We start from the raw sequence: 23,288 nt of genomic DNA on the forward strand, positions 1-23,288 counted from the left end.
ACTGTGACGATATGTTCCAGTTGTCTTCCGCATATAAAAAAATCCAAAGTTCCTCCGTTGTACATAGAAAATGGTTATGAGTTAAACAGTGTTCCGTCTTCAGTTACGCAATTAAATCAAATAGAAAAGCAAATGGTTTCCCTTAGATTACCGTTTATGAAAATATTCAAATGTCTTCGCAGTGATGGACAGCTAAAAATTAAAGGTAACGTTATCAATGTTCCAATAGATCTGACTAAGACTACATCTATTTTGCCAAGGCGTGCCGAAAATTTAGCTGCAGTTAAGATGATGAAGGTAAAATTAAAAAGAAAATCGTGCTTTAAACAGCATTATCTTTATCAAAATGTCAGACCATCATTAGTAGTATCAGCATTGAATGATTTGATTAAAAAACCTCTATATAAAGATGCTGTAATAGACAAAGATTGGCTGGCGCATGTGTCAGAAACAACAAAAAGTTTAGAAAACAGCTCGGATCACGAAAGTGAAGAAACAGACGATGAAGACACAAATATTGAACCAATCAATCCGGGATCAATGGACACGATGATTGAAAACTATGATTTTGTTTCTTTTGCACCAGGCGAAGGCATGAAACCGTTATCTATTCTTATTGATGACCATGCAGAGGAAAAAGCTTTTCCTGATTTATTTGGTGGTCATCCACGTACAAATAAATCACCTTTAAAAAATTACTCAAAAGTAGTAAGGTCTGAACTGCTGAACGTAGATCAAAGGTTTGCATCGGACTCATCTAACTTGTTTTTTAAATGCAAAGTATTAGTTCAAAAACTCATTGCAAGCAATGTGCAAATTGTTTTACGAAAAACAAAAAAGGAAACACAACTGCGAATGACGTAGCAAATCCAGCTGTTCTAAACAAAATTATAGATAACGATCAAGGATACCGAATGTTACACAACGTACAAAATTCACCTTCATATCTTGCAGCGATGAGAAAAAATGTTTTTGCCATGGTGCATCAAGAAGGTCAACCGACATTATTCTTAACATTTAGCCCTAGTGAATCAACTTGGACTGATCTGTTAAAGATTTTGTATAAACTGCGTTACTAAAACGTTGTCTGATGATACTGTCCTAACTTATGCACAAAAATCAGATTTAATTCGACAAGACCTAGTTGTTTGTGCTACTTATTTTGATCATAAGTTTAGAGCACTTTTTAAATTGATCAAGTCCAAAAATGTTATTTTCAAAGAACACAGTGTGAAACATTTTTTTTATCGTGTCAAATATCAACATAGGGGCAGTCCACATGTACACATGCTATTGTGGTTAGACAATGCACCTGTTTTCGACCCAGCCAAACCAGAAACTTTTGGTGCATGTGTAACACTTATCAACAAATACATTACGTGTATGGTAGACGATGGCAGTCCGGCCCATGAGTATTTGCATAAAAATACTCATAGCCATACACACACTTGTTACAGAACTGACAAAGACAAACAAATGAAAAAGTGACGCTTCAACATACCATATCCGCCAATGAATGAAACCTGTATATTGACTCCGCTAACAGAAGACATAAGTAATCCGATCACAAGAAAAATTCGTACACTACAATATGAAAAACGTCTGCAATACCTCAGGGACTTCAAGGACAGTGATTCATCTTCAGATCCATCATTAGAAGACATTTTACAAAATTTTCAATTAAAGATGTTAATGAATATAAATCCATTATTCGAACTGTTATCAGACGGCCAACAGTTTTTCTAAAACGTACAATAAAACAACGAATGATTCTGGATTCAATGAAAAATTATTTCCGTTATGGCAATCTAACATGGATATACAGTTCATATTGGACGTTTATTCTTGTGTTAGATATGTAATCGAGTATATTGGAAAAAGCCAACGTGGATATCAAAACTAATGAGAGACATTGTCGAAAATCTTATGTCTTCTACTGATTTATCGGTTAAAGAACAACTGAAAAAAATAGCGTCAACTTTTTCAGGGAGTCAAGAAATCTCTGCACAGGAAGCAGTGTATACTTGCTTAGGTATGAAGCAATGCAATACTTCAACTGGGTATATATTTATTAACACTAGCCATCCTGATAAAAGAACTCGAATGTTGAAACCAATGGCAGTTAGAGGAGAAATGGATCCAAAATCTGATGACATTTTTTTTGACGGTCTCAATGAATACTATTCATGTAGACCACACAGTCTTGAAGATGTAACTTTAGCAGAATTTGGCTCCAATTATGAAGTCCGCGGTAAAAAAAAACCGGCTAACAACAGTTCTGATTCTGACACTGATAATGAACCTGATACCACTTATCCGATTGACTCCACTCTAATCGGAAAACCAAACAAGTATATACATAAACGTAAAATCAAAAAATCATACGGTATGTTAGGTTTAATGTGGATAAAAATGAACAAGACTTTTACAGAGAAAATATTATGTTATTTTTACCATGGCGCGATGAAAAAACTGATTTGTTAGATATTAACTGTAAACAAGTGTATGAAACAAACATTGATCAAATAAAAAAGTTGTACCAACAGTTTAATAAAGTAGAAGAAACCCAATTAGACGATAATGAAATTCAAATAGAAGGAGAACAAGGCCGTAACAATAATCAGCTTGTAGACGATGAAGATTGGGTACCAGACGATGTACTAATAAACGATGTTGGAGATTATGTTGAAAATACCAATACATCAGATGTAGATTCACCTAAAGATGATGGTAAGATAATAGTGCACCTGATAGACAATGAACAGTTTAAAGACTTAATCGGATGTCTAAACGACGGTCAACGCCAACTCTTATATCATACAACTAATGTCATAAGAAGTCAATTGTGGGGAAAAGGTCATCCTGCGATGAAGGTATTTGTCACTGGACCAGCGGGAGCTGGAAAGTCAATGCTTATACGTGCATTAGCACAATCTGTAATTCGGATAGCAAATCTTAGACCAGATATAGATGATCTGTCACTTCCTCCCGTATTGCGGACAGTACCAACAGGTAAAGCTGCATATGGAATAAAAGGATCAACACTTCATTCCGCATTCAATTACCATTGAATCAATTTGCCGGATTGTTACCAAAGTTAAGTTCAGATATTTCAAATACACTACGTTGTCAGTTTGCCAATGTAAAACTTTTGATAATTGATGAAATTTCCATGGTTGGCATAAAAACACTGGGATACATTGATCAACGATTGAGGTCTATATTAAGAATAAATAAACCATTTGTGGACATAAATGTAATAGTGTTTGGCGATTTCTTTCAATTAGCACCGGTATTAGCAACACTATTGTACGATAGTTTTGAAGAAATATTGTCTAAATTTCCAAGTGCTGTAGAAATGTTATCGATTAAATCTATTTGGGAAACATTCAAGTTTTATGAGTTGACTGAAATAATGCGCCAAAAAGATGACAAACAATTTGCAATGATGTTAACAAAGTTGGCCAGAGGACAGTTGGAGGAAGCTGATGTAAAATATTTTCAAAATCTTATAACCCACCTAGACATTACTTTTCAACCACAAGTAATGCATCTTTGGGCTACTAATAACGAAGTCGACGAAATTACCAGGAGAGTGCTTAACTCTATGAATCAAGTTAGTTTCATATCCGAAGCCATTGATACGTCTGCAAAACGATCGGATATTGAATCTGCCAAGAAACTGCCATGACAAAAGACTATGGGTTTAGCTTTACGTTAGTTTTAAAAGAAACAGCTAAATACATGGTGATAGCAAACATTTCAACCGAAGACGGCATAGTGAACGGTGCAATCGGAGAACTCGTGCAAATAAACAAAGGACAGACTGTAGGAGGTAAAGAAGTTCCAAAAAGAATTTGGATCAAGTTTGATGAGCCAGATGTGTGGTCACTAACCAGACAGAAGATAAAAAACAAATAAAACCCGAAGGCGAACACACAGATGATATGTGCAAGTGGACACCAATTGAAATTATAAAATTAGAATTTCAACTCGGTAATGCAGAGCACCATAAAGTAACTAGAATGCAATTGCCCTTAGTGGAAGCTTTGGCATTGACGGTACACAAAAGTCAAGGTGCCACATATCAATCTGTAGCATTTCATATACCCCAAAAATTCTTGAAGTGCAATATGTTATATGTAGGATGTAGTCGAGCAACTTCTGCTCAAGGTTTGCGTATAGATTACTTTCCTGCAAAGCCACCAAAACCTTCTGCAAAAGTTGAACATGAGATGTGCAGACTTAGGACACCAAGTTGTGCTCTTTTTCCGCGCTTTTCTAGAATTATGACACACAACATGCCACTCTCCTGCATGTCACACAATATAAGGTCTTTAAAAAAATATGAAGCTCACATTATGCGGATATCGTTCTTTTACAATCTAAAATAATGTTCTTCCAAGAAACTGGTTCAAAATCATCTGACACATATACCATTAAGAACCATACTGAATGCTGTAGAATAGACAGTATACATGCAAATGGTAAAAGTGGTTCATTTGTTTTGTTGGAGAATCCATTAATCATAAAGAAATAATCTGCAGCACAACATTGCTTCAAGATCAAAAGAAAAAGACACACTTAGAAGCAATTGAAGTCATCATTGAAAATATTACCTATATTGGGATATATTCATCGCCAAATTTTCCTGTACAGAAGCTTTGTGATTTCATTGAAACGGTAGCTTCCACCAAAAACAATGTTATCTTTATTGGTGATTTCAATGTAAACTTCAACAAACCGCCAAAACAACTAGTTCAAATATTAAAACATTTCAATTACAAAATATTGGTTGACGGTATTACTACAGATCACGGAACAACCATTGACAATGTCATTACAAATGTTGACATTGCAGCTTTGGTGTACGAGTCCCTCATAAGTGATCACAGACCTATTCTGGTTATGGACATAGATACTTTCAAGGAAATAGAAAAATATTCTGAGACTGTTGATGACCAAATTGTACAAGAAGAAGTCAAAAACAATTTTATTAAACCAAACGTTCCTGCAATCGATGGATTTCCTGTAGAAAAATCCAAAAAATCGATTAAATCAACTAAGGTCCTGAATAATAATAATAAGTTGGACGATATTGAGTTTATACAGGTTGATAGTGACACTATTTTGGTTCCAGAAACTAAAACTAAATCAACCAAAATAGTTGATTATAATACCGTAATTAATGATATTCAATTTATTCAGGTCAATAGTAATACTCTCAAAGTTCCAGAAAATTGCAACATAAGGTCAGATTCATTATTAGAAACAATAAGTGATAATGCAACTATGTCAAAAAATCCAAAAACAATAAAAATATCAAGTATTAAGAATAAAGTTGACATAACATCAAGTAGTATATTTTGTGGCTTTACTAACATTGATGGTGTATCATGTTATGCTAATTCTGTCATACAGGTTCTTTTTAATTGCCAATCTCTTGTAAATGAAATTCGCAATAATCAACTCGGACCAACACTTCAACATAGCTTACACGAATATACAAGTAACAGTGGGTCATGTGATACTCGAACAATCAGAGAATATTTGGACAACGAGACAATATTATATACTCTGCAACAGCAACAAGATTGTATAGAATTTTTAGAAGCACTTATGGACCGTAGTAGACCTACATTTGAATCTTTATTTGGATTTCAAGAATTGTATACCATTCGTTGCAATACTTGTAATCATACAACGGCCAACAATGCACTACAAGTTTGATTCTACATTTTGAGATTCCACAGCACAGATCACAACTTTGCAAACATTATTTTCAACAAATCAAAATGTTTGGAATACATTAGACGACTACAAATGCAATAATTGTAACAAAATCGGAAGTTCTGAAGATAAACATCAGATAATAGTGGCAAATGAGTATATTTATAGTAATTCAACTAAAACTATTTATTCCAACATTTGTAAATGGTCAATTTATTCCCACAAGATAACAGATCTAAAACTTAGTGGCGTACCCACCTCTATTTGGAAATTGCTGGAGCACAATACAAAACTCAAGCTGCAATATTACATATGGGAGAAAACACAAGTTCTGGCCATTACATTGCATACCTGAGACAAGGAACTTCCAATTGGGTTTGCGCCAATGACACAATAGTTGCAGAAAAAAGATGGCCAAACAACAGCAAAGATGTATATGTTATCATTCTAAAAATAATGTAAAAATATTCTCCAATTGGAAAAATACAAAACATAACACAGCTAAAAATAAATTGTAAACTTAACCTGTAAGTATACAATCTGACTGTTAAAGGATTCAAAAAGGAACGTATAACCGCCAACTATTCACTTACATAATATTATGTATGAGTTGCCAGTCCCAAGCCTGGATAAAAAGTGTGAGGGTGCTAACCTTATAATAATTGTTATTTTTTAACATAGGCAGAAACCTAGATTTTATTTTTATTTAAATAATATCGAACTATATATTATTATCCACACTTCTGACCTTAATATCTTATACTATGTATGTTTGTATTCAATCCTCCAAATACAAACTACAGTTTTAATTGTGCGGTCTTAAGATTATCAACATTCATTATGTATTCGTCTAGGATCATAACTTATTTTAATAACTTATATAATATCAGTTATACAGCAAAGCCTATCATCCAGTGTTAAGTATTTAGATGACTTTAGCCTGTATAATAGATGTTATTTTCCATACATAATTTAAATTGTTTAGGACATTTTATTTTGTAATTTTGTGTAAAGTATATAATTATAATATACAATGACTAAAAATAAATAATCAGAGTTTATTTAAATTTATTTATTCATAATACTTCATATTTTACATTGTACATTTAACTATGATACAACTCGAATACTAACAATTTATTGAATATATTATAATTCATATAATACATTAAAGGTAAAAAGTAAATACTTACAAAGCCACTTATTATATATGTTTATACTAATTTATTACATTAAATTTGTTATTTTTACAGATTCAAAATATTTAATCAATTTAAGGGTTGAAAGTATATGAATCTTTCAATGGCCTTCATTGGGTATAACAGTGCAAACATTTTTATTAGTTGATATCGTTGATGTACTGTGAAGTATGAATCTTATAAACAATTTGTCATTACTCAATGTGCTGTGTAATACAAAATTCTTACTCAATTCTGTATCTATTGAACTTAGAATTTAAGAAATGTATTAATCCACTGTTATTTTTATAAAATATTAGCTGACCCTGTGCACTTCGTTGCCCGTTAAAAATGCAAATTCTATATAATATGATTCGAATTTTGATTAATTTGTTATTTACTATTCGGTTTAACGGTGTTCAAAGTTAGACATTTTCATTGACTGTTTTTATTCTCAAAAATCTTGTGAAAGCACCACTTTAATATGCGAATTTTGTAAAATGCTTTCTTATTACACACTAAATTTGTGATACGATTTTACGAATGTACCGTGTAAATTGTAAGCATCCATCTAGCATTGTTCAGGCTCTACGTTTATCAGTCAGTGAGTTACTCAAGTCATAATATTATAGTCATTCTGCTTACCGTTGCCGTGAGACTCTCTTATGATTATGAGAGCAGTATATTATCATGTAGGCAATCCACATGTGGTGGATTGCGGACCCCGCGAGATGTGTATAAGAAGTTTGACACGGTCGTGTCGCACGAATACCGCGATCTCACCCGCTAGACCCCCTTGCCTAGGCATCACCACTCGTTCGATAATCAATCGGGATACCCGAGCGATTAATCGAACCAGTTTCTGAGTCAGCGATGAGCCCCGAAGCTCCCGAACCTAACCGAGAGCTTCGGCGGCGTTTTTATCTATCGTTAACCGTTGTTACGATCGATCACCTCCCGCCGCCTTTCTATCATAAGTCCGTGCGTTTTCCGCGACTTATTGCGTATTTTATTAACTTCGTTTTCACACGAACGTGATTTTTTTTGTATTATACATATACATATTATTATATATTTATATTCTCTCGTTCGTCTACGTCGACTTTGTCCCGTCGGGATACTGACGTGTGTGGACTGTGCCCTCGCACATTGGTTTATTATTATTAAAACAAGAGCGTCTGTTTCTCGGTTATTACTTTTTTGTGCTTACTATTATTAATATCATTATTAAAACTAAACATTCGTTCTATAGTTATATACATTTGTTGTTAGTAGTATAAATATGAGGCGTCTGGCTCCATTTTTCACCGGAGATGAAAAAAGTTTGAGGGGGTATGGTCCCCTTACAGTGTAAGAAATTCCCGCTGTAAAATGGAGCCAGACGCCCCATGGTTTTTCTAACCATTTCTTAGTATAAATATGGGGCGTCTGGCTCCATTTTTCAGCGGAGATGAAAAAAGTTTGAGGAGGTATTGTCCCCTTACAGTGTAAGAAATTCCCGCTGTAAAATGGAGTCAGACGCCCCATGGTTTTTCTGAAAAAAAACCTAGGTAAGTAATTCTCCCTTCCACACGTTATTTGATTTGATTTCACATGCATTTCAATTTTTTTAATATAATCAGTTTAGTATATAACTATACATGCACAAATAATATACTTAGTTTATAAATATGCGATGAAACGATCATATCTGTGTAAATAGCATCTGTGTTTCACGTTTATTTAAGTTATTACATTTATTTCTATTCGTGTTTAATTTAAAACATTTAGTTTGTTACTAACGGTTGAACAATTAAGTCGTGTTATATTTTTTTTATTATTTCTCTGATAAATTAGCTTATTGATTTGTTTTTTTAAGTATTTATCTTGATATACATCTTAATTAAGTCTTGTTATATTTTTTTTATTATTTCTCTGGTAAATTAGCTTATTGATTTGTTTTTTTAAAGTATTTATCTTAAGCTTTATTGTAACCATGAATTTACAGAAATTTTCCAACGATTTTCCATCTTTAGTTTAATTTAGTTTAATTTAGTACGAAATAATTCATATCCAGTACATTCAGATTATACCACATTTATGTCAAGATTAAAAACATATAACTCATATCCATCTACTTCATGTCAAAATAAATATTCGTTAGCTGAATCTGGTTTAAAATATACCGGTGTAGGTGATATAGTTGAATGTTTTTTCTGTGGACTTGTCTTACAAAAATGGTCAAATGATGATATACCATGGGTCGAACACGCAAAATGGAATCCTAAATGTATATTTGTATTACTATGTAAAGGAAATGAATTTATAGAAAATGTAAAAAACGAATATGTAAAAGCTAGCCATGTTTGTGATTGTAAGTCTAAATCAAATGATATTACTTGTTAGTTTACTTTGATGTTTCTTATTACTTTTATAATTTATTTGTATTTCAAAATAAATATTGAATTAATCAACTTAAATGTGTTAATATTTGATTTTATACCTCGTGAACTTGTTGTCAAGTAAGATAACGCGTCTAATTATAATTAAATATATTAGATTTAAAAAAATTGCAGTTTCGGGTTCGACAGATCAGGTACCTAAGTAATTCTCCCTTCCACACGTTATTTGATTTGATTTCACGTTCACTTCAATTTTTTTTAATGTGATCGGTTTAGTATATAACCATACATGTACAAGTAATACACTTAGTTTATAAATATGTGTTGTAACGATCATATATGTGTAAATAACATCTGTGTTTTACGTTTATTTCAGTTATTACATTTATTTCTATTCGTTTTTAAAAATTATCATCAGAAATCGACTATATCAAAAAGATCACGTCGTCATACAATATGAATCCATCAATTGTTGTCGCTAAATCAATATTCAGTATTAGACCTTTTAACAAGAAAAGTGTAACGGTTGGATTTTTGGTTAATAAAACGATTTCTGTTATTGTAATACTAGAATGTAATGTTACTAAAAAATTGTTAACCTTCGATTTACTTCAGTGGTGTACACTAATGTGTGATAGCAATTATAGTTCAATAACTAATAATCTACATACTAATTGTAAACGTGTGAAAATAACTGATAACATATATTATTCAGTCAATTTAAATCAGTTAACTATTAAATTGCATGTTAATGATCATTTTATTACCTTATCATATACTGATTTACATCGTTTAAAACAATTACAACAATGTATCGATTCACATATTGTAGAAAAGCAGAAAAAGTTGGTTCATATCAGTCAACTTTTGATACCGTATATTCATTAATTAGAGCAGACATCAATATTCTACCATCATCTTGTCAGCGAAATGATTTTACTAATCAGTATATTCAAAATTTTGACTTTAGCATGTGTTGTATACAGAACGATGATTCTTGTTTTATATATGAAATACTTCAATTCCACAATAATTCACTATCAGATATGATATTATATGATTTAATGACGATTAAAATAAAATTTGTATTGAACTTTATACCATTATAATTGTTTAATTACTCTAAGAATTGATTTCAATATTATAGTAAAAGAATAAGATTAATTAATTTTATCAATTTTAATAATTTTATTAAATGTCATAATTTATACTAGGTACCAATAAAAAATTTTTACATAATAATATATTTGCATTTTTATTTTTTACTGTTTTTCACAATCTTCCGTTTCGGATCCGATGAACATCGATTTAAAATTGTGCGAATAAGTTCATTTGTTTTGATCGATATTTCGTTATCAGCAGAAAGGTATTGCTAGTGTACAACTTTACACTAGCTTCAGAATGTTTCCATCTATTATAAAAAATCATTATTTAATAATATTCGTAATATGTTATTATTTAATCATGTATAGTTAAATATCAACGATAAAATCCTCAATCTTATTATTTTAATTAGAATTTAATAATTTATTTGTGTTGAATAATAATAGGTAACGGTCAAATTAAAAAAATAATCTGGTGATCAATAAATGATTGTATCGCTGTTGTTTAACTATAGTTCATCATTTAATCATTGATTTTTTATTATGGTTTTTACCTTTCAAGTGACGGAATGTCCTTTATAACACTAGTTTTATAATGTTGAATGACGTAGTAGTCATCGCATTTTGGCGCTACTGGACACCGAATCGTATACGTGTAATTTCCTTCCGTCAATGTTATTGAATTAGAAACGTTATCTTCAATATTTCCTTTCGAAATTACACTAGCTAAGGCATCCTTGTACGTCTCTATTGATTCTGTTCGCTGCTATACATTCATATATATTTTATTAAAAATGAATGTGTGGTGTGTGTGTGTGTGTAATATTTAAAAAAATAATACAATACAAATTATTACCTTTCCAGCCTTAGACATTTTAACTTTTGGTTCAGTATCATTTTTTCTTTTTTTATTCTGCATTTTTACTGGTTTTAAAAAAGATGATAGTGTTGATAGCATACTACTTTCATTCTATTATTTGATAATAATATATTAATATCATACACACACGTCACACATACATAAACAAATAGGTATAGGTACTTACATTATCATTTGAAGAGCTTTCGCCTGCAGATACATTAATATAGTACGACATATTATTTTTTATATATATTAAATATACCTTAAATAAAAATGATAATCAGTATAAGTTTAATTTTTAATATAACAGATTGTTTAAAAAACATTTACCTGATCAAATTGTGTTACTTGGTTTGTTATCGACTTGTAGCAAACGGATATATTACGGTATGAAACGACGAAACATAAAATTTATAGACAATGTTGAGATTTAACACTAACTATAATCAATGTCTACTGATCACTTATATACAGATTTGTAAGGTTGTGGTTGATATATGGTGTGATCATAGTTTTACCTAATCTATAAAATAACTGTGGTAGCGTTGTAATATGGCGTGATCATAGTTTTACCTATTCTATAAAAAAATTACTGTAGTCAAAGTTTAATATAGCGTGATCATATTTTTACCTAATCTATAAAAAATATCTGTGATCAAAGTGTAATATGGCGTGATCACATATCACACCACTGGATCAGACTATAAATCTGGTTCATAATCATTCAATGTTTTTAGACTTATAGTCATTTACAAAGTGCTCTTGAGTAGGTTATAGTCTATTATCCTCAGTCTTTCAGTACTTGTGTAAGTCGCTGACTTATTACAACACTATCATCAAGCAAGGTTTTTGATATTAGTTAAGTTTTATTAATAATTAATCTAAATTAAATACAATATTAATTTGAAGAAACAGTTTGATTCTTAATTCATTTTTAATTGATAAACTAAAACCTACTTATTCAACGCATCAACATGGACCGAGGTATTCATCAAACTATGCAGCAAAACAATAAGTAAGATAAAATACAAATATAATTAATTATAAATAAATATGTTTTAATAATTTACAAAATGTCAGTGAAATAAAAATCAGATGAATAATGAAATATTTAAAATATAAATTAATACATACGTATAATATGAAATATAAATAAAATGAATAAAATATAAAAAAATAAAATTGGTTGAATTCAAATTCAATATTTAATATATATAATAAAAGTTGTAAAACACGATCAGATTAAAAAATATATGATATAAAATCAAAGTTAAAAATATTATTTTATTTGAATATTGTTTATATCATTATAGATTAATTAAGCTGCTAGTGAATCGGTTAGTCTTAGTGAACAAATATAAAAGATATGATCGTATTTATTTATATATTTTTTTTAAAATAATAAGTTATGTGTCTATAAAATATTTATATTATTGATTATAAATAAATATTTTAATAATTTACAAAATTTCAGTGAAATAAAAATCAAAATTAATTATGAAATATTTAAAATAAAATGAAAACATACGTATTATATGAAATATAAATAAAATGAATAAAATATAAAAAAATAAAATTGGTGAATTCAAATTCAATATTTAATATCTATATATATATATATAATATATATATATATATATATATAATATATATAATATATATATATATTATATAATAAAAGTTAATAATATGACTTATAAAGTATGGCATAGTAAAACACGATCAGATTAAAAAATATATGATAAAATCAAAATTGAAAATTATTATTTTATTTGAATATTGTTTATATCATTATAGATTAATTAAGCTGCATGGTGAATCTGCTAGTCTTAGTGAATAAATATAAAAGATATGATTGTTTATTTTTTTATATATTTTTTAAAAAATAATAAGTTACGTGACTATAAAATATTTATATTATTGATTAAAAAAAAATATGTTTTAATATTTTTCAAAATTTCAGTGAAATAAAAATCAGATGAATAATGAAATATTTAATATCAAATAAATTCATATTACGCATAAATAAAAAAAAATATAAAGTACATTCAATAATCTAAATTTTATATAAAATAAAAAATTATGAAATCAGTATTTTATTTTTATTAAAATATATTTTAGTAACATAGATAAAAATAATACTATGATACTATTAATTGATGTTGTTTAATTACAGGCAAAAATCAAAAAATAAAATAATTATAATTGATTTTGAATTCAGCAACTATCAACGTACAGATTTAATACTTATTTCTGCAGCTATATCACAGACTCACGTAAAATCTGAATTATTCGTCTACGAGGTCGACCTTTAATAATATCACCTGATGGAAGAATAAGATTAATGAATAATTATTCATATACAAAAACTAGAGATTTGCTACTAAAAATTTTTGAAAAGAAACCAGATCAGCTTCAAGTTATATTAAACGAATTACATTTAGCTATGAAATCAAAAACGTCGAACCTAACTACAAGCTTTTTAAAAAACTATCTTGATTTTAATAACCAAAATGCAATTATTTTACTATGGAATGGTAATTCAGATAAAAATATTTTACAAAGATTAGGTTTTAATACAAATATAATGTTGAATATGACTGCATACGATACTGATAATAATAGAGTATTTTATTTAAAATTAATTAATTTTAAAAGTAATGAAATTATATTAAACCATAAATTAGGTTATATAATTAAAAATGGTAGATTTTTATCGTTGAAGGAAACTCATGATTCAATTTGTAATCAAAACCATGATATAACTTATATACACGATGCAGTTAGTGATGTAAAATTAACGAAATGTATTTTCAACTATTTATGTATAAAAAACAATTATCAGTTTATATTAAGTAAAATAATAAAATAATATAAGTTCTTACATTATACTAATATTGAAAAATTAAACTCATCCGTTAAAAATAATTACAATCGATTTTCATTTTAACAAATATTAACATGTCGATTTAATACTTAATTTCTACAGCTATATCGCAGACTTACATTAAATCTAAAATTAAACGACATTGAGAACGACCTTTCATAATATCACTTGATGGATGAATAAGATTAATGAATATAATATATATATATATAAACCAGAGATTTGATACTAAAAAAATTTTGAAAAAAAACCAGATCAGCTTAAAGTTATAGCCTACTAAGTTAATTATTTATATATAAAAAAGCAATATTATCAGTTCATATTAAATAAAATAATAAAATTATATTGACTTATCTTTAATAACAATAGATCGTAATTAGTAACACAGTAATATTTTAAAAATTAACCTCGATCGTTCAATGGTCAACGCTATTGATTGTAATAATAATAAATAATGACTTAATAAGCATAAATGGTTAATACGTTTTTTTTTATTTAGTAATAATAATTATTTATTGTATTTAATGGTAAATTTTATATTATTATTATTATTATTATTATTATGTATTTATTTTTATTACAGTAAAATACAACGAAATGTAATATCAAAAAGAACACGTATGAACGTAATTGGAAGCGGACTTATTCAATTAAATCGGTTTAAAAAATGTTCAAAAACGTTTGTTTTAAAAAACGATTATAATTTCATAGACTTTAATCAATTTTTTGACTACGGTTTTGAAATGATTGTTTGTAAATTAAAAAAAATGACACAATAAACTAGTATTAAATTTAACTTATATCTCGACTGTGTTTATGTACATGTGTTAACACAGGAATACCGAGATATTTCATTTAAAACAGTGAATGTGTTGGCATATACAAATTCAAATTTCGAAAATTTATTAAAAAAAATGTTTGATAAAATTAACAAAGAGGAAAGTAATTTTGTAACTAAAGGAAGTGGTTGGAGTTTATATTCAATTGATGCATTACAATTAAGAATCAATATTGTAAACCCTTTAACCGGATCTTCTTATGTAATTTTACCAGAATGTATAAGGAATAAGAAAGCTGTTACAAATGTAAAAAATAATGATAACAAATGTTTCAAATATGCAATTTTAACAAAATATAATACTCGTTCAGATAAAACTAAATTTAGTAATCAATATTTTAAAATACTTGAAAAAAAAAGTAGATTAAATTTTCATTGTATCGATTTTCCGACACCAGTTAATCAAATTAAATCATTTGAACGTTTAAATAATGTATCAGTTAATGTTTTTAGTTTAGATAATAAAAATGTTGTTTTCCATTAAATATGAATAATGTGGAAAGTAAAAACCATTTCGATCTGCTTTTAATTAATAATGGTATAACGTCACATTATTGTTTTATTAATGATTTTTGCAGACTTATTCGTAATCAAAAGACGAAACATAAATCTAAATTAATTATATGTAAAAGATGTTTTACAGTTTTTAGTAATATTCCTTGTAAATTCAAACTATGGGGTATTGATGGGTTAAAAAAACATAAAAAAATTTGTGGAAAACATAAACTTGGAAGACCTGTAATGTTTGATAACGGTGTTTGTACCGGCGCTCCTACTACAGCGGTTGCCGCCGGACACACGGTACTTATGACTTTCGTAGGGTAGGGCAGATTATTTAAGCATAACACGCAAATATGAGCAATCTAAATTGTGTATTGTAAACAACAATATAAGCAGTTAAATTATACAATATATAATTGGGCCGGGGAGACACGGGGATCACCGAACTGGACTGCGCTGCTGCAATTGGATCCGGAGCTGGATGCAATTTGAGACGATCTTCTTTACTCACGGGGTCACGGGCGTGAGTTGTGCGGAGCTGCTAATTTCTCGATGATTGACGAGTGCTTCGTGGAGCTACGTGGACTGACGACAACAGCCTTAATCGTTGAGCAACAATGAGCAGGAGCGGTTTACGGAGATCACCGAACGACGATTAGTACGACGTTAACCTTAATTGCGTTTTCCATATGGCGGAGCGACTTGAAACGAAAGCGTTCGTATTCGAAGGAAAAACGTGGTTTTTAGAGATGTGTGAACCGGAGCGGTAATCCACAGCACGAGTATACGACAAGCAAACACGTGTTCCGGAGCAAGAGTGTCGGGCGGGCGCTCACACCCAGTGATGGTATGAAAGCATCTGCAATATTCCCGCAAGGAAACACAAAATATCCCGGTTTTACTCGAAATTTCCCTGCAGTGCTGACATCTGGTGGATTATAAATATAATATAAAAATCATAGTATATTACATTATTATACTTACCTATTATTATGTTTAAAATTGTAAAATAAAGTATTGTACCATGAACTATACCTTATTTTTTTTATCACAAATTCACAAATATAGGTAACATTTATAATTTTTGTTATGGACTATGGACCATAGTCTATGGTGTTATTGTTAAGGTAGTTATAGACATGAACATAATAATATAATAGTGGACTATATTTATAAGGTTTTTGCAGTTACTTTATATTTATTAAAATTCAAAACTGTACTATTTTACTTATAAAATGTCAGCACATAGGATGAAATAATAAACAAATAGATTAGGTATTTAACATCTCATTTATTTATGAAAGAAAAAGATCACTATTCACTAATATTAAAAGAAACTTATAAACTTTTAAAAGCACTGCTGAGTGTAAATAAAATATTTATCAAATTAAAAAAAAACTAAGTAATAACAATATAGGTAATGATAATATAAACATAAATAAAAAACATTTTAAGTATTAACATAATTCATAAAATAACAATTAAAATAATAAAACAAGTTAGTATCAGTCGTCAAGTTTTTAGTTAAGGAATAATACATTTTATTCAGTCTATCGTTTACTTTTTAGTTTCTGTTTTGTACATATTATAATTATGTAATTTTAAATGTTCATCAGTTACAACAAATTTGTTAGCTGTTAGGTTTTTATCCTGAAAAGATGAACGAATTATTGCCACTGAATTTAAAGTGTTATCACCTATCCTATTTCTTTTTTTGGTCTTAACATCGGTGACAATAGAAAAAATTCGTTCAGCAGATGCATTACTATGAGGTAATGTTAAAATCATTTTGGCTAAAATGAAGATATTGTTAAATTTGTAATTGTCACTTGTAAAATCTTTAACAGTGCTAATTTCGTGCCACATTTCTGCAATACTCATTTTTTTTAAGTTTTCTATCTGTTCATTATTAAAGAAATAGGGTATTTCACGCAATTCTTCAACTACTTTATATTTATCAATATAACTTCCAAATATTTTTTTTGAATAATCCAACTGATTGGATTTGTTATAGTTTTTGGGATTTAGGCAAATGTTTGGATCTAAAAATTGAAATTCCTGAAAGAGCTGATTATTTATGGGTAATCTTACTGCAATTTCTTGGGCAGCTTTGACATAAAATTTTAGACATGTATTTTTAAAATCAGTAAAAATTGGTTTCGGAAGAGTTTTAATGAATTCTTCACATTCAGATCCCACAAATATTTCTGATTCTGGTAAATAGTTTTTAGGATCTGTAAATGAAAGTTGATCCAATTTATCAGTCATTAAATATTCAGGTTTTATGAAATTTTGTAAAATCATTTTTAAAAGCCTAATTGAATTTGAATACATTTCATGAATTATTATATTTTTGGTTTGAAACATGGCGTTAAAAGAATTAAACAAATTTAAAGAGTATTTGAGAAAGTAGAAATAGGCCTTGACAACATTGTTATTTAAAGATTCTAATATAATTTCAGCACTTTTTAAATGGTCCTCTGATACAGCCAAAAGGAAATAGTGTGAAAGACTATTCCAACAGTCTAGCATCCGTACAACACATTGATGTAATGCCAGCCACCTAGTATCTGCCAACCTCAATATTTTTTTTTTCTGTTCTCCAAAATAATCTTGGATTTCTTGTAAAATTGCCGTTCTTTTTGCACTGCCTGATATATAAGTGGCCACCTGATAATAATTATAAAAATAATCATTAATATATTGTTAAACATAGAATAAATTATTATTATAGTTATAAATAACGAATAATTACAGATCTAATTAAATCTTCAGGAGACCTGGGCAACTTTTCCGCAGCCTTGCTTGCAACTAAAGCCGCTGAATGACATATGCATTGCATCAGAACTACATTTTGGCAGTCTTTCTTTAAATGTGAAAAGAAAGAATTGTTTTTTCCCACCATCACATTCGCACCATCACTAGCTATTCCAATAATATTTTTGATTGGTATTTGTTTGGATTGTAAGCAGTTTTTAAATTCCTCGTATATTTTTCTTGCACTGCAATCAGCGGCGTCAATAGCAACCAACTCAAGCAATCGAGTATGTACAGTTCCTGCTTTTGGATGGACAAAATGAACAAGAACGCAAAGAAACTTATGCGAGCTAATGTCGGTGCTTTCATCGACCAAAATAGAAAAGGGACATGTTCTAATAATCTCAATAGTCTCATTAATTTCTACAGGTGCAATAATATTCATAATTATGCTTGTACATTTTTTCCTATGAAGTGTAAGTGATTGAGCAACTTTTGAATCTTTAAAAATATCTTGTAAAACAGGAGTTAGCGTATCTGCAGCCTGAAATGCAATGTTGTGATTTGCAAAATAGGCTGATAGTTTTATTTCTGCTCTCTTAACATCAATTTCTTCATTGTTATCTTTATGCTTTAAATTGTTAGTTAAGACTTTAATATTTTTAGATCCTTTCAAGCCTTTTACGTTTGATAAATGCTTTTTTCCTTCACTGTGTTTAGCCAACTCACTTTTACCACATACAAGAGTTACATTGCATGCTACACATTTACATTTTGTTTTATCATCGTCTATTTCTTGTAACCAAAATTTGTAATCATTTATTTCTAGCCATTCTCGTCTAAATAATTTGACTTGTACTCTTTTTTTTTCTTCTTTTGTAAGTTCATTGCGCCTAGCTCTTTTTTTTTCGGAGTAGACGATTCGGATAGCAATTCATTTTCAGAGTCCATGGTAACTTTATAGTAAAATATTACTTAACAAAATATAAATAAAATAATAAACTTAACAAATTACAAATTAAAATTTTAAACATTTAAACTATCATTTTTAAATTTTTTGATCTGTTATCATTGAAACAAATATCGTTATTATCAAATATAAAACCTAGAATCACGGTAGATTATATAATTATAATAGATAATTATTATAGATAATATAATCTACCGTGCCTAGAATTACTGCAGTTATTAACTACACTTATAATCGGTGGCAATATTGAATATTCGATACGACTGATACGAGGCTAGACGGTTGTACAGTTCGGCACCGAGATAACAGGCAGAATATAAATTATTTTCAACGCTATATTACTATGATACATCTAAGTCCATGATAGAATGGTGGTAATCGGGATATTCTGTGATATGAAGAATCGAAGTGACCAAAATCTAATTTTTTAAAATTATAAAAAAACATTACAAATTTACAATCACAAAATTTCCCATTGTAACAGTAATTTTTGGTTTAGTTTCCCTGCATTCCCGTTTGGTAAAATTTCAACAAAATTTCCCTGCATTCCGGGAAATTCCCTTCAACTTTCCATCACTGCTCACACCAAAGCCGTGAGCCCGCAGCGGCGCCATAGCAGTGCAGCCAACGCTGCGGACACCAGTGCGCAGTGCCCGTAAACAACGTTACCGTACCCCGCGGCGGCGCCATAGCATGACCACCGACGGCGGCAACCCAGCATTCAAAAGGATCGAACAAACGGTGATGACGTTACTATTTATTTTAAAAATTTTAAAAGATCTCAACGAATACCTATAGTAATTTATTCTGATTTCGAATGTTATTTAAAACCTATAATAAACAACCAAGACATTAAAACTAAGACATTGATAACTCATAAACATAAACCTATGAGTTATGCATTTTACGTAAAAATAGATTATGACATTATACCTAAATATTTAATAAAAAAATATAAAATTCCAACAAAACTTCATGTTTATAGAAATCGTAATGCAGCAAAACATTTCATAAAGACAATGATAGATATAGGTTCAAAAGTGTGTAATCTTTATAAGATAAATATACCATGGACAAATTAACTGTTGATGAAGAGCATAAATTTCAAAATGCTAGATTATGTGAATGCTGCTTCAAATCATTTAAAAAAGATAATTTATTTAAAGTAAGAGATCATAATCATTTTACAGGACGTTTTAGATCAGCTGTTTGTTTAAATTGTAATTTTGAATTAACTAATGTTTCATTTATTCCAATATACTTTCATAACTTAGTCTATGACAGTCATTTTATTGTTCGTGAACTTGGTTGTAATGAAAATGATATTCATGTAATACCTAATTCATCAGAAAAATATATATCATTTAGTAAAACTATTCAAGATAAATTCAATATAAAATTTATTGATACATTTCGTTTTATGTCAGAGTCTCTTAGTTCACTAGCTGATAATTTATCTGAAGACAAAACTAGATTTAGAGAAACATTAAAAATATTTTCTTTGTCGACATTAAATTTAGTTACACGAAAAGGTGTGTTTCCTTATGAATATATTGACCATCCTAATAAATTAAATGAAACTTGTTTACCACCAAAACAGTTTTTTATAATTCATTAAAAGATGAAGATATTAGTGATGAAGATTATGCGCATGCTCATAAGGTTTGAAAAAAATTTAATATAAAAACATTAGGAGAATATAGTGACTTATACTTAGCAACAGATGTATGTTTACTTTCTGATGTTTTTGAAAATTTTAGAGATCTTTGTTTACAAACACTTAAACTCGATGCTTCACATTTTATGACCGCTCCAGGATTTGCATTCGATTGTATGTTAAAACATACTAATGTTAAATTAGAACGGCTTAAACAGTATGATATTCAAATTTTTCTGGAGAACGGATTACGTGGTGGAATTTGTCATTCAGTTAAAAGACATGTAAAAGCTAACATTCCTAATATTCAAAATATTAATTATGATTCAAACAAACCTGTAACGTGGTTAGCTTACTTGGACTGTGTAAATCTATATGGAAAATCAATGCTATCTGCTTTACCTCATACAAATTTTGAATGGTTTAACGATTTGACAATAGATATAACACAAATTGAAGATGATGCTGAATATGGTTATATTTTAGAAGTAGATGTTATTTATCCAAAACAATTACATGACAATCATAATGATTTCCCATTTTTACCTGAGAATAAATGTCCTCCCAATTCAAAAGTAAAAAAACTATTAACAACATTAGAATCGAAATTTAATTATGTAGTTCACTATAGAAATTTGAAACAGGCCATCGTTAATGGATTAAAAGTGAAAAAAGTTCATAGGATTCTGCGTTTTTCACAATCTCGTTGGGTGGCACCATATATAAATTTATGTACAAATATGAGGGTTAAGTCAAGGAATGAGTTTGAACGACAATTCTGGAAACTGTTAGTGAATAGTGTCTATGGAAAATGTAAGAAAACGTATGTCAATGTTTCTAGTATCTAACGAAAAAAAAGCACATCGATTAATGTCGAAAACAACATTTAAAGATCGAACTATATACACAAAAAATTTAATGGCTATTCATATGAATAAGGAAAAAATTAAATTTGATAAGCCTATTTATGTAGGATTTGCAATATTGGATATTTCAAAGTCGATAATGTATGATTTTCATTATAATGTAATGAAAAATATGTATAGAAATAAAATTAACATTGTGTATTCAGATACTGATTCGTTAGTTTACGAAATAAGAACTTCTAACTTTTTCGATGACATAAAACGAAAATTATTTTCTTACTTTGATACTTCAAATTATCCGAAAAATCACTATTGTTCTAGTGATCATAGAAAAAATCAACCAGGTTATTTTAAAGACGAATTAAAATCTGAAATCTTATTAGAATTTATTAATTTACGTCCTAAACTCTATGCATATAAAACAAATAAAGATGAAGTAAAAAGAGCTAAGGGTGTTAAAAAATATGTTATTAATAATCACATGAAGTTTGACGAATATTTAAATATATTAAATGCATATATCAATAATTCAGCTAGTCAACAGTTATGTAAATCTATGAATTTTATACAATCAAAACACCATTTTGTTTATTCTAAATCTATAGATAAAATTGCTCTTAGTGCGAATGACGATAAAAGGATTATTATGCGTGATGGTATTAATACTATTGCATATAGTCACTATCGTTTAAAAAAATAGTTTATTTTTTTTTTTAATTATGTAAAATTGATATAGTATTCAATAAAAATAATAATATTAATAAAATAAAATATAGGATAAATACAATTTAAAAAAAACAAAAAACGTTATTTATTCATGATTTTTATTTTTGTTACTAAAATGCATGTTTAAACAATTAGCTAAACAGTATAACATTTAATTTTTCAGAATGAACAAACCTATAATTCCAAATTAGAAATCGATATTGAAAATCTGAGTCAACTCTATTTTATTTTTGACAAAGTTTTACATCGATTGCCAGATTAGTAGGGATATGGGATATGGTAGTAAAAAGATTAACGGATTTAATTTAATTATAACATTCGGTAATCAATTAAAAAATAAATTAACATAAAAATGAAATAGATCCAAACATTGTAATAATAAAATGGTTTATACAATTAAAATAATAAATATTGATTGATACATTTCGTTTATTTACTATTTTAAAGTATCGTTTACATCAATCCACGAATTATGACTGTTGTTAAAACCTAACCATTTAACATATAATTTGTTTTTATTTTTTTTTATAATACGTTCAATGAGAAAGGTGTCGGGAAAAAATGTTTTTTTTAATTCTTGTGTATAAAAACAGCCTAATATTAAATTATTTGAACTATCTTTTAGTTGATAAGTTAATGGATCTGTATAACCTTTACTGAAATTATGTTTATACTTAGATATTCTTACTTTGTCATTAATTTTAAATTTAAGTTTATTTGATGTATTAATTTGTAATGTTTTTCTTTTAATTGTAACCGGGTTGATCCGAGCTTCGTGTGGTGAACATTTTATTGTTGAATGTTTTGTATTATTATAATTATATACTAATTT

At 28.7% G+C, this 23,288-nt stretch overlaps 2 protein-coding genes and 1 pseudogene across 2 annotated transcripts; 2 read left to right on the forward strand and 1 right to left on the reverse strand.

Moving 5' to 3' along the window:
* Window positions 1–10,597: 10,597 nt before the first annotated feature.
* On the reverse strand, window positions 10,598–11,339 carry LOC126553156 (uncharacterized). Its single transcript, XM_050208327.1, has 3 exons — window positions 11,249–11,339; window positions 10,947–11,158; window positions 10,598–10,700 (listed from the first exon to the last, which is right to left on the reverse strand). The coding sequence occupies exons 1-3, from the start codon at window positions 11,309–11,311 to the stop codon at window positions 10,598–10,600; spliced, it is 378 nt and encodes a 125-aa protein (XP_050064284.1). The 5' UTR covers window positions 11,312–11,339.
* An 889-nt stretch (window positions 11,340–12,228) lies between these two features.
* On the forward strand, window positions 12,229–16,422 carry LOC126553157 (uncharacterized; annotated as a pseudogene).
* A 4,459-nt stretch (window positions 16,423–20,881) lies between these two features.
* On the forward strand, window positions 20,882–22,039 carry LOC126553158 (uncharacterized). The gene has a single exon (XM_050208329.1). It carries the CDS (start codon window positions 21,011–21,013, stop codon window positions 21,710–21,712), a length of 702 nt encoding a protein of 233 aa, XP_050064286.1. The 5' UTR covers window positions 20,882–21,010; the 3' UTR covers window positions 21,713–22,039.
* Window positions 22,040–23,288: the final 1,249 nt, after the last annotated feature.

This window comes from Aphis gossypii, unplaced genomic scaffold (genome assembly GCF_020184175.1).
Source record: "Aphis gossypii isolate Hap1 unplaced genomic scaffold, ASM2018417v2 Contig00087, whole genome shotgun sequence".
Lineage (NCBI taxonomy): Eukaryota > Metazoa > Arthropoda > Insecta > Hemiptera > Aphididae > Aphis > Aphis gossypii.

Coding starts and splice junctions, on each gene's coding strand:
- LOC126553156 (XM_050208327.1), bottom strand. CDS start 11,311: ATGCAGAATAAAAAAAGAAAAAATGATACTGAACCAAAAGTTAAAATG. Junction 11,159..11,248: donor AAATGTCTAAGGCTGGAAAG/GTAATAATTTGT, acceptor ATGAATGTATAG/CAGCGAACAGAATCAATAGA. Junction 10,701..10,946: donor GACATTCCGTCACTTGAAAG/GTAAAAACCATA, acceptor TTTTTATAATAG/ATGGAAACATTCTGAAGCTA.
- LOC126553158 (XM_050208329.1), top strand. CDS start 21,011: ATGACCGCTCCAGGATTTGCATTCGATTGTATGTTAAAACATACTAAT.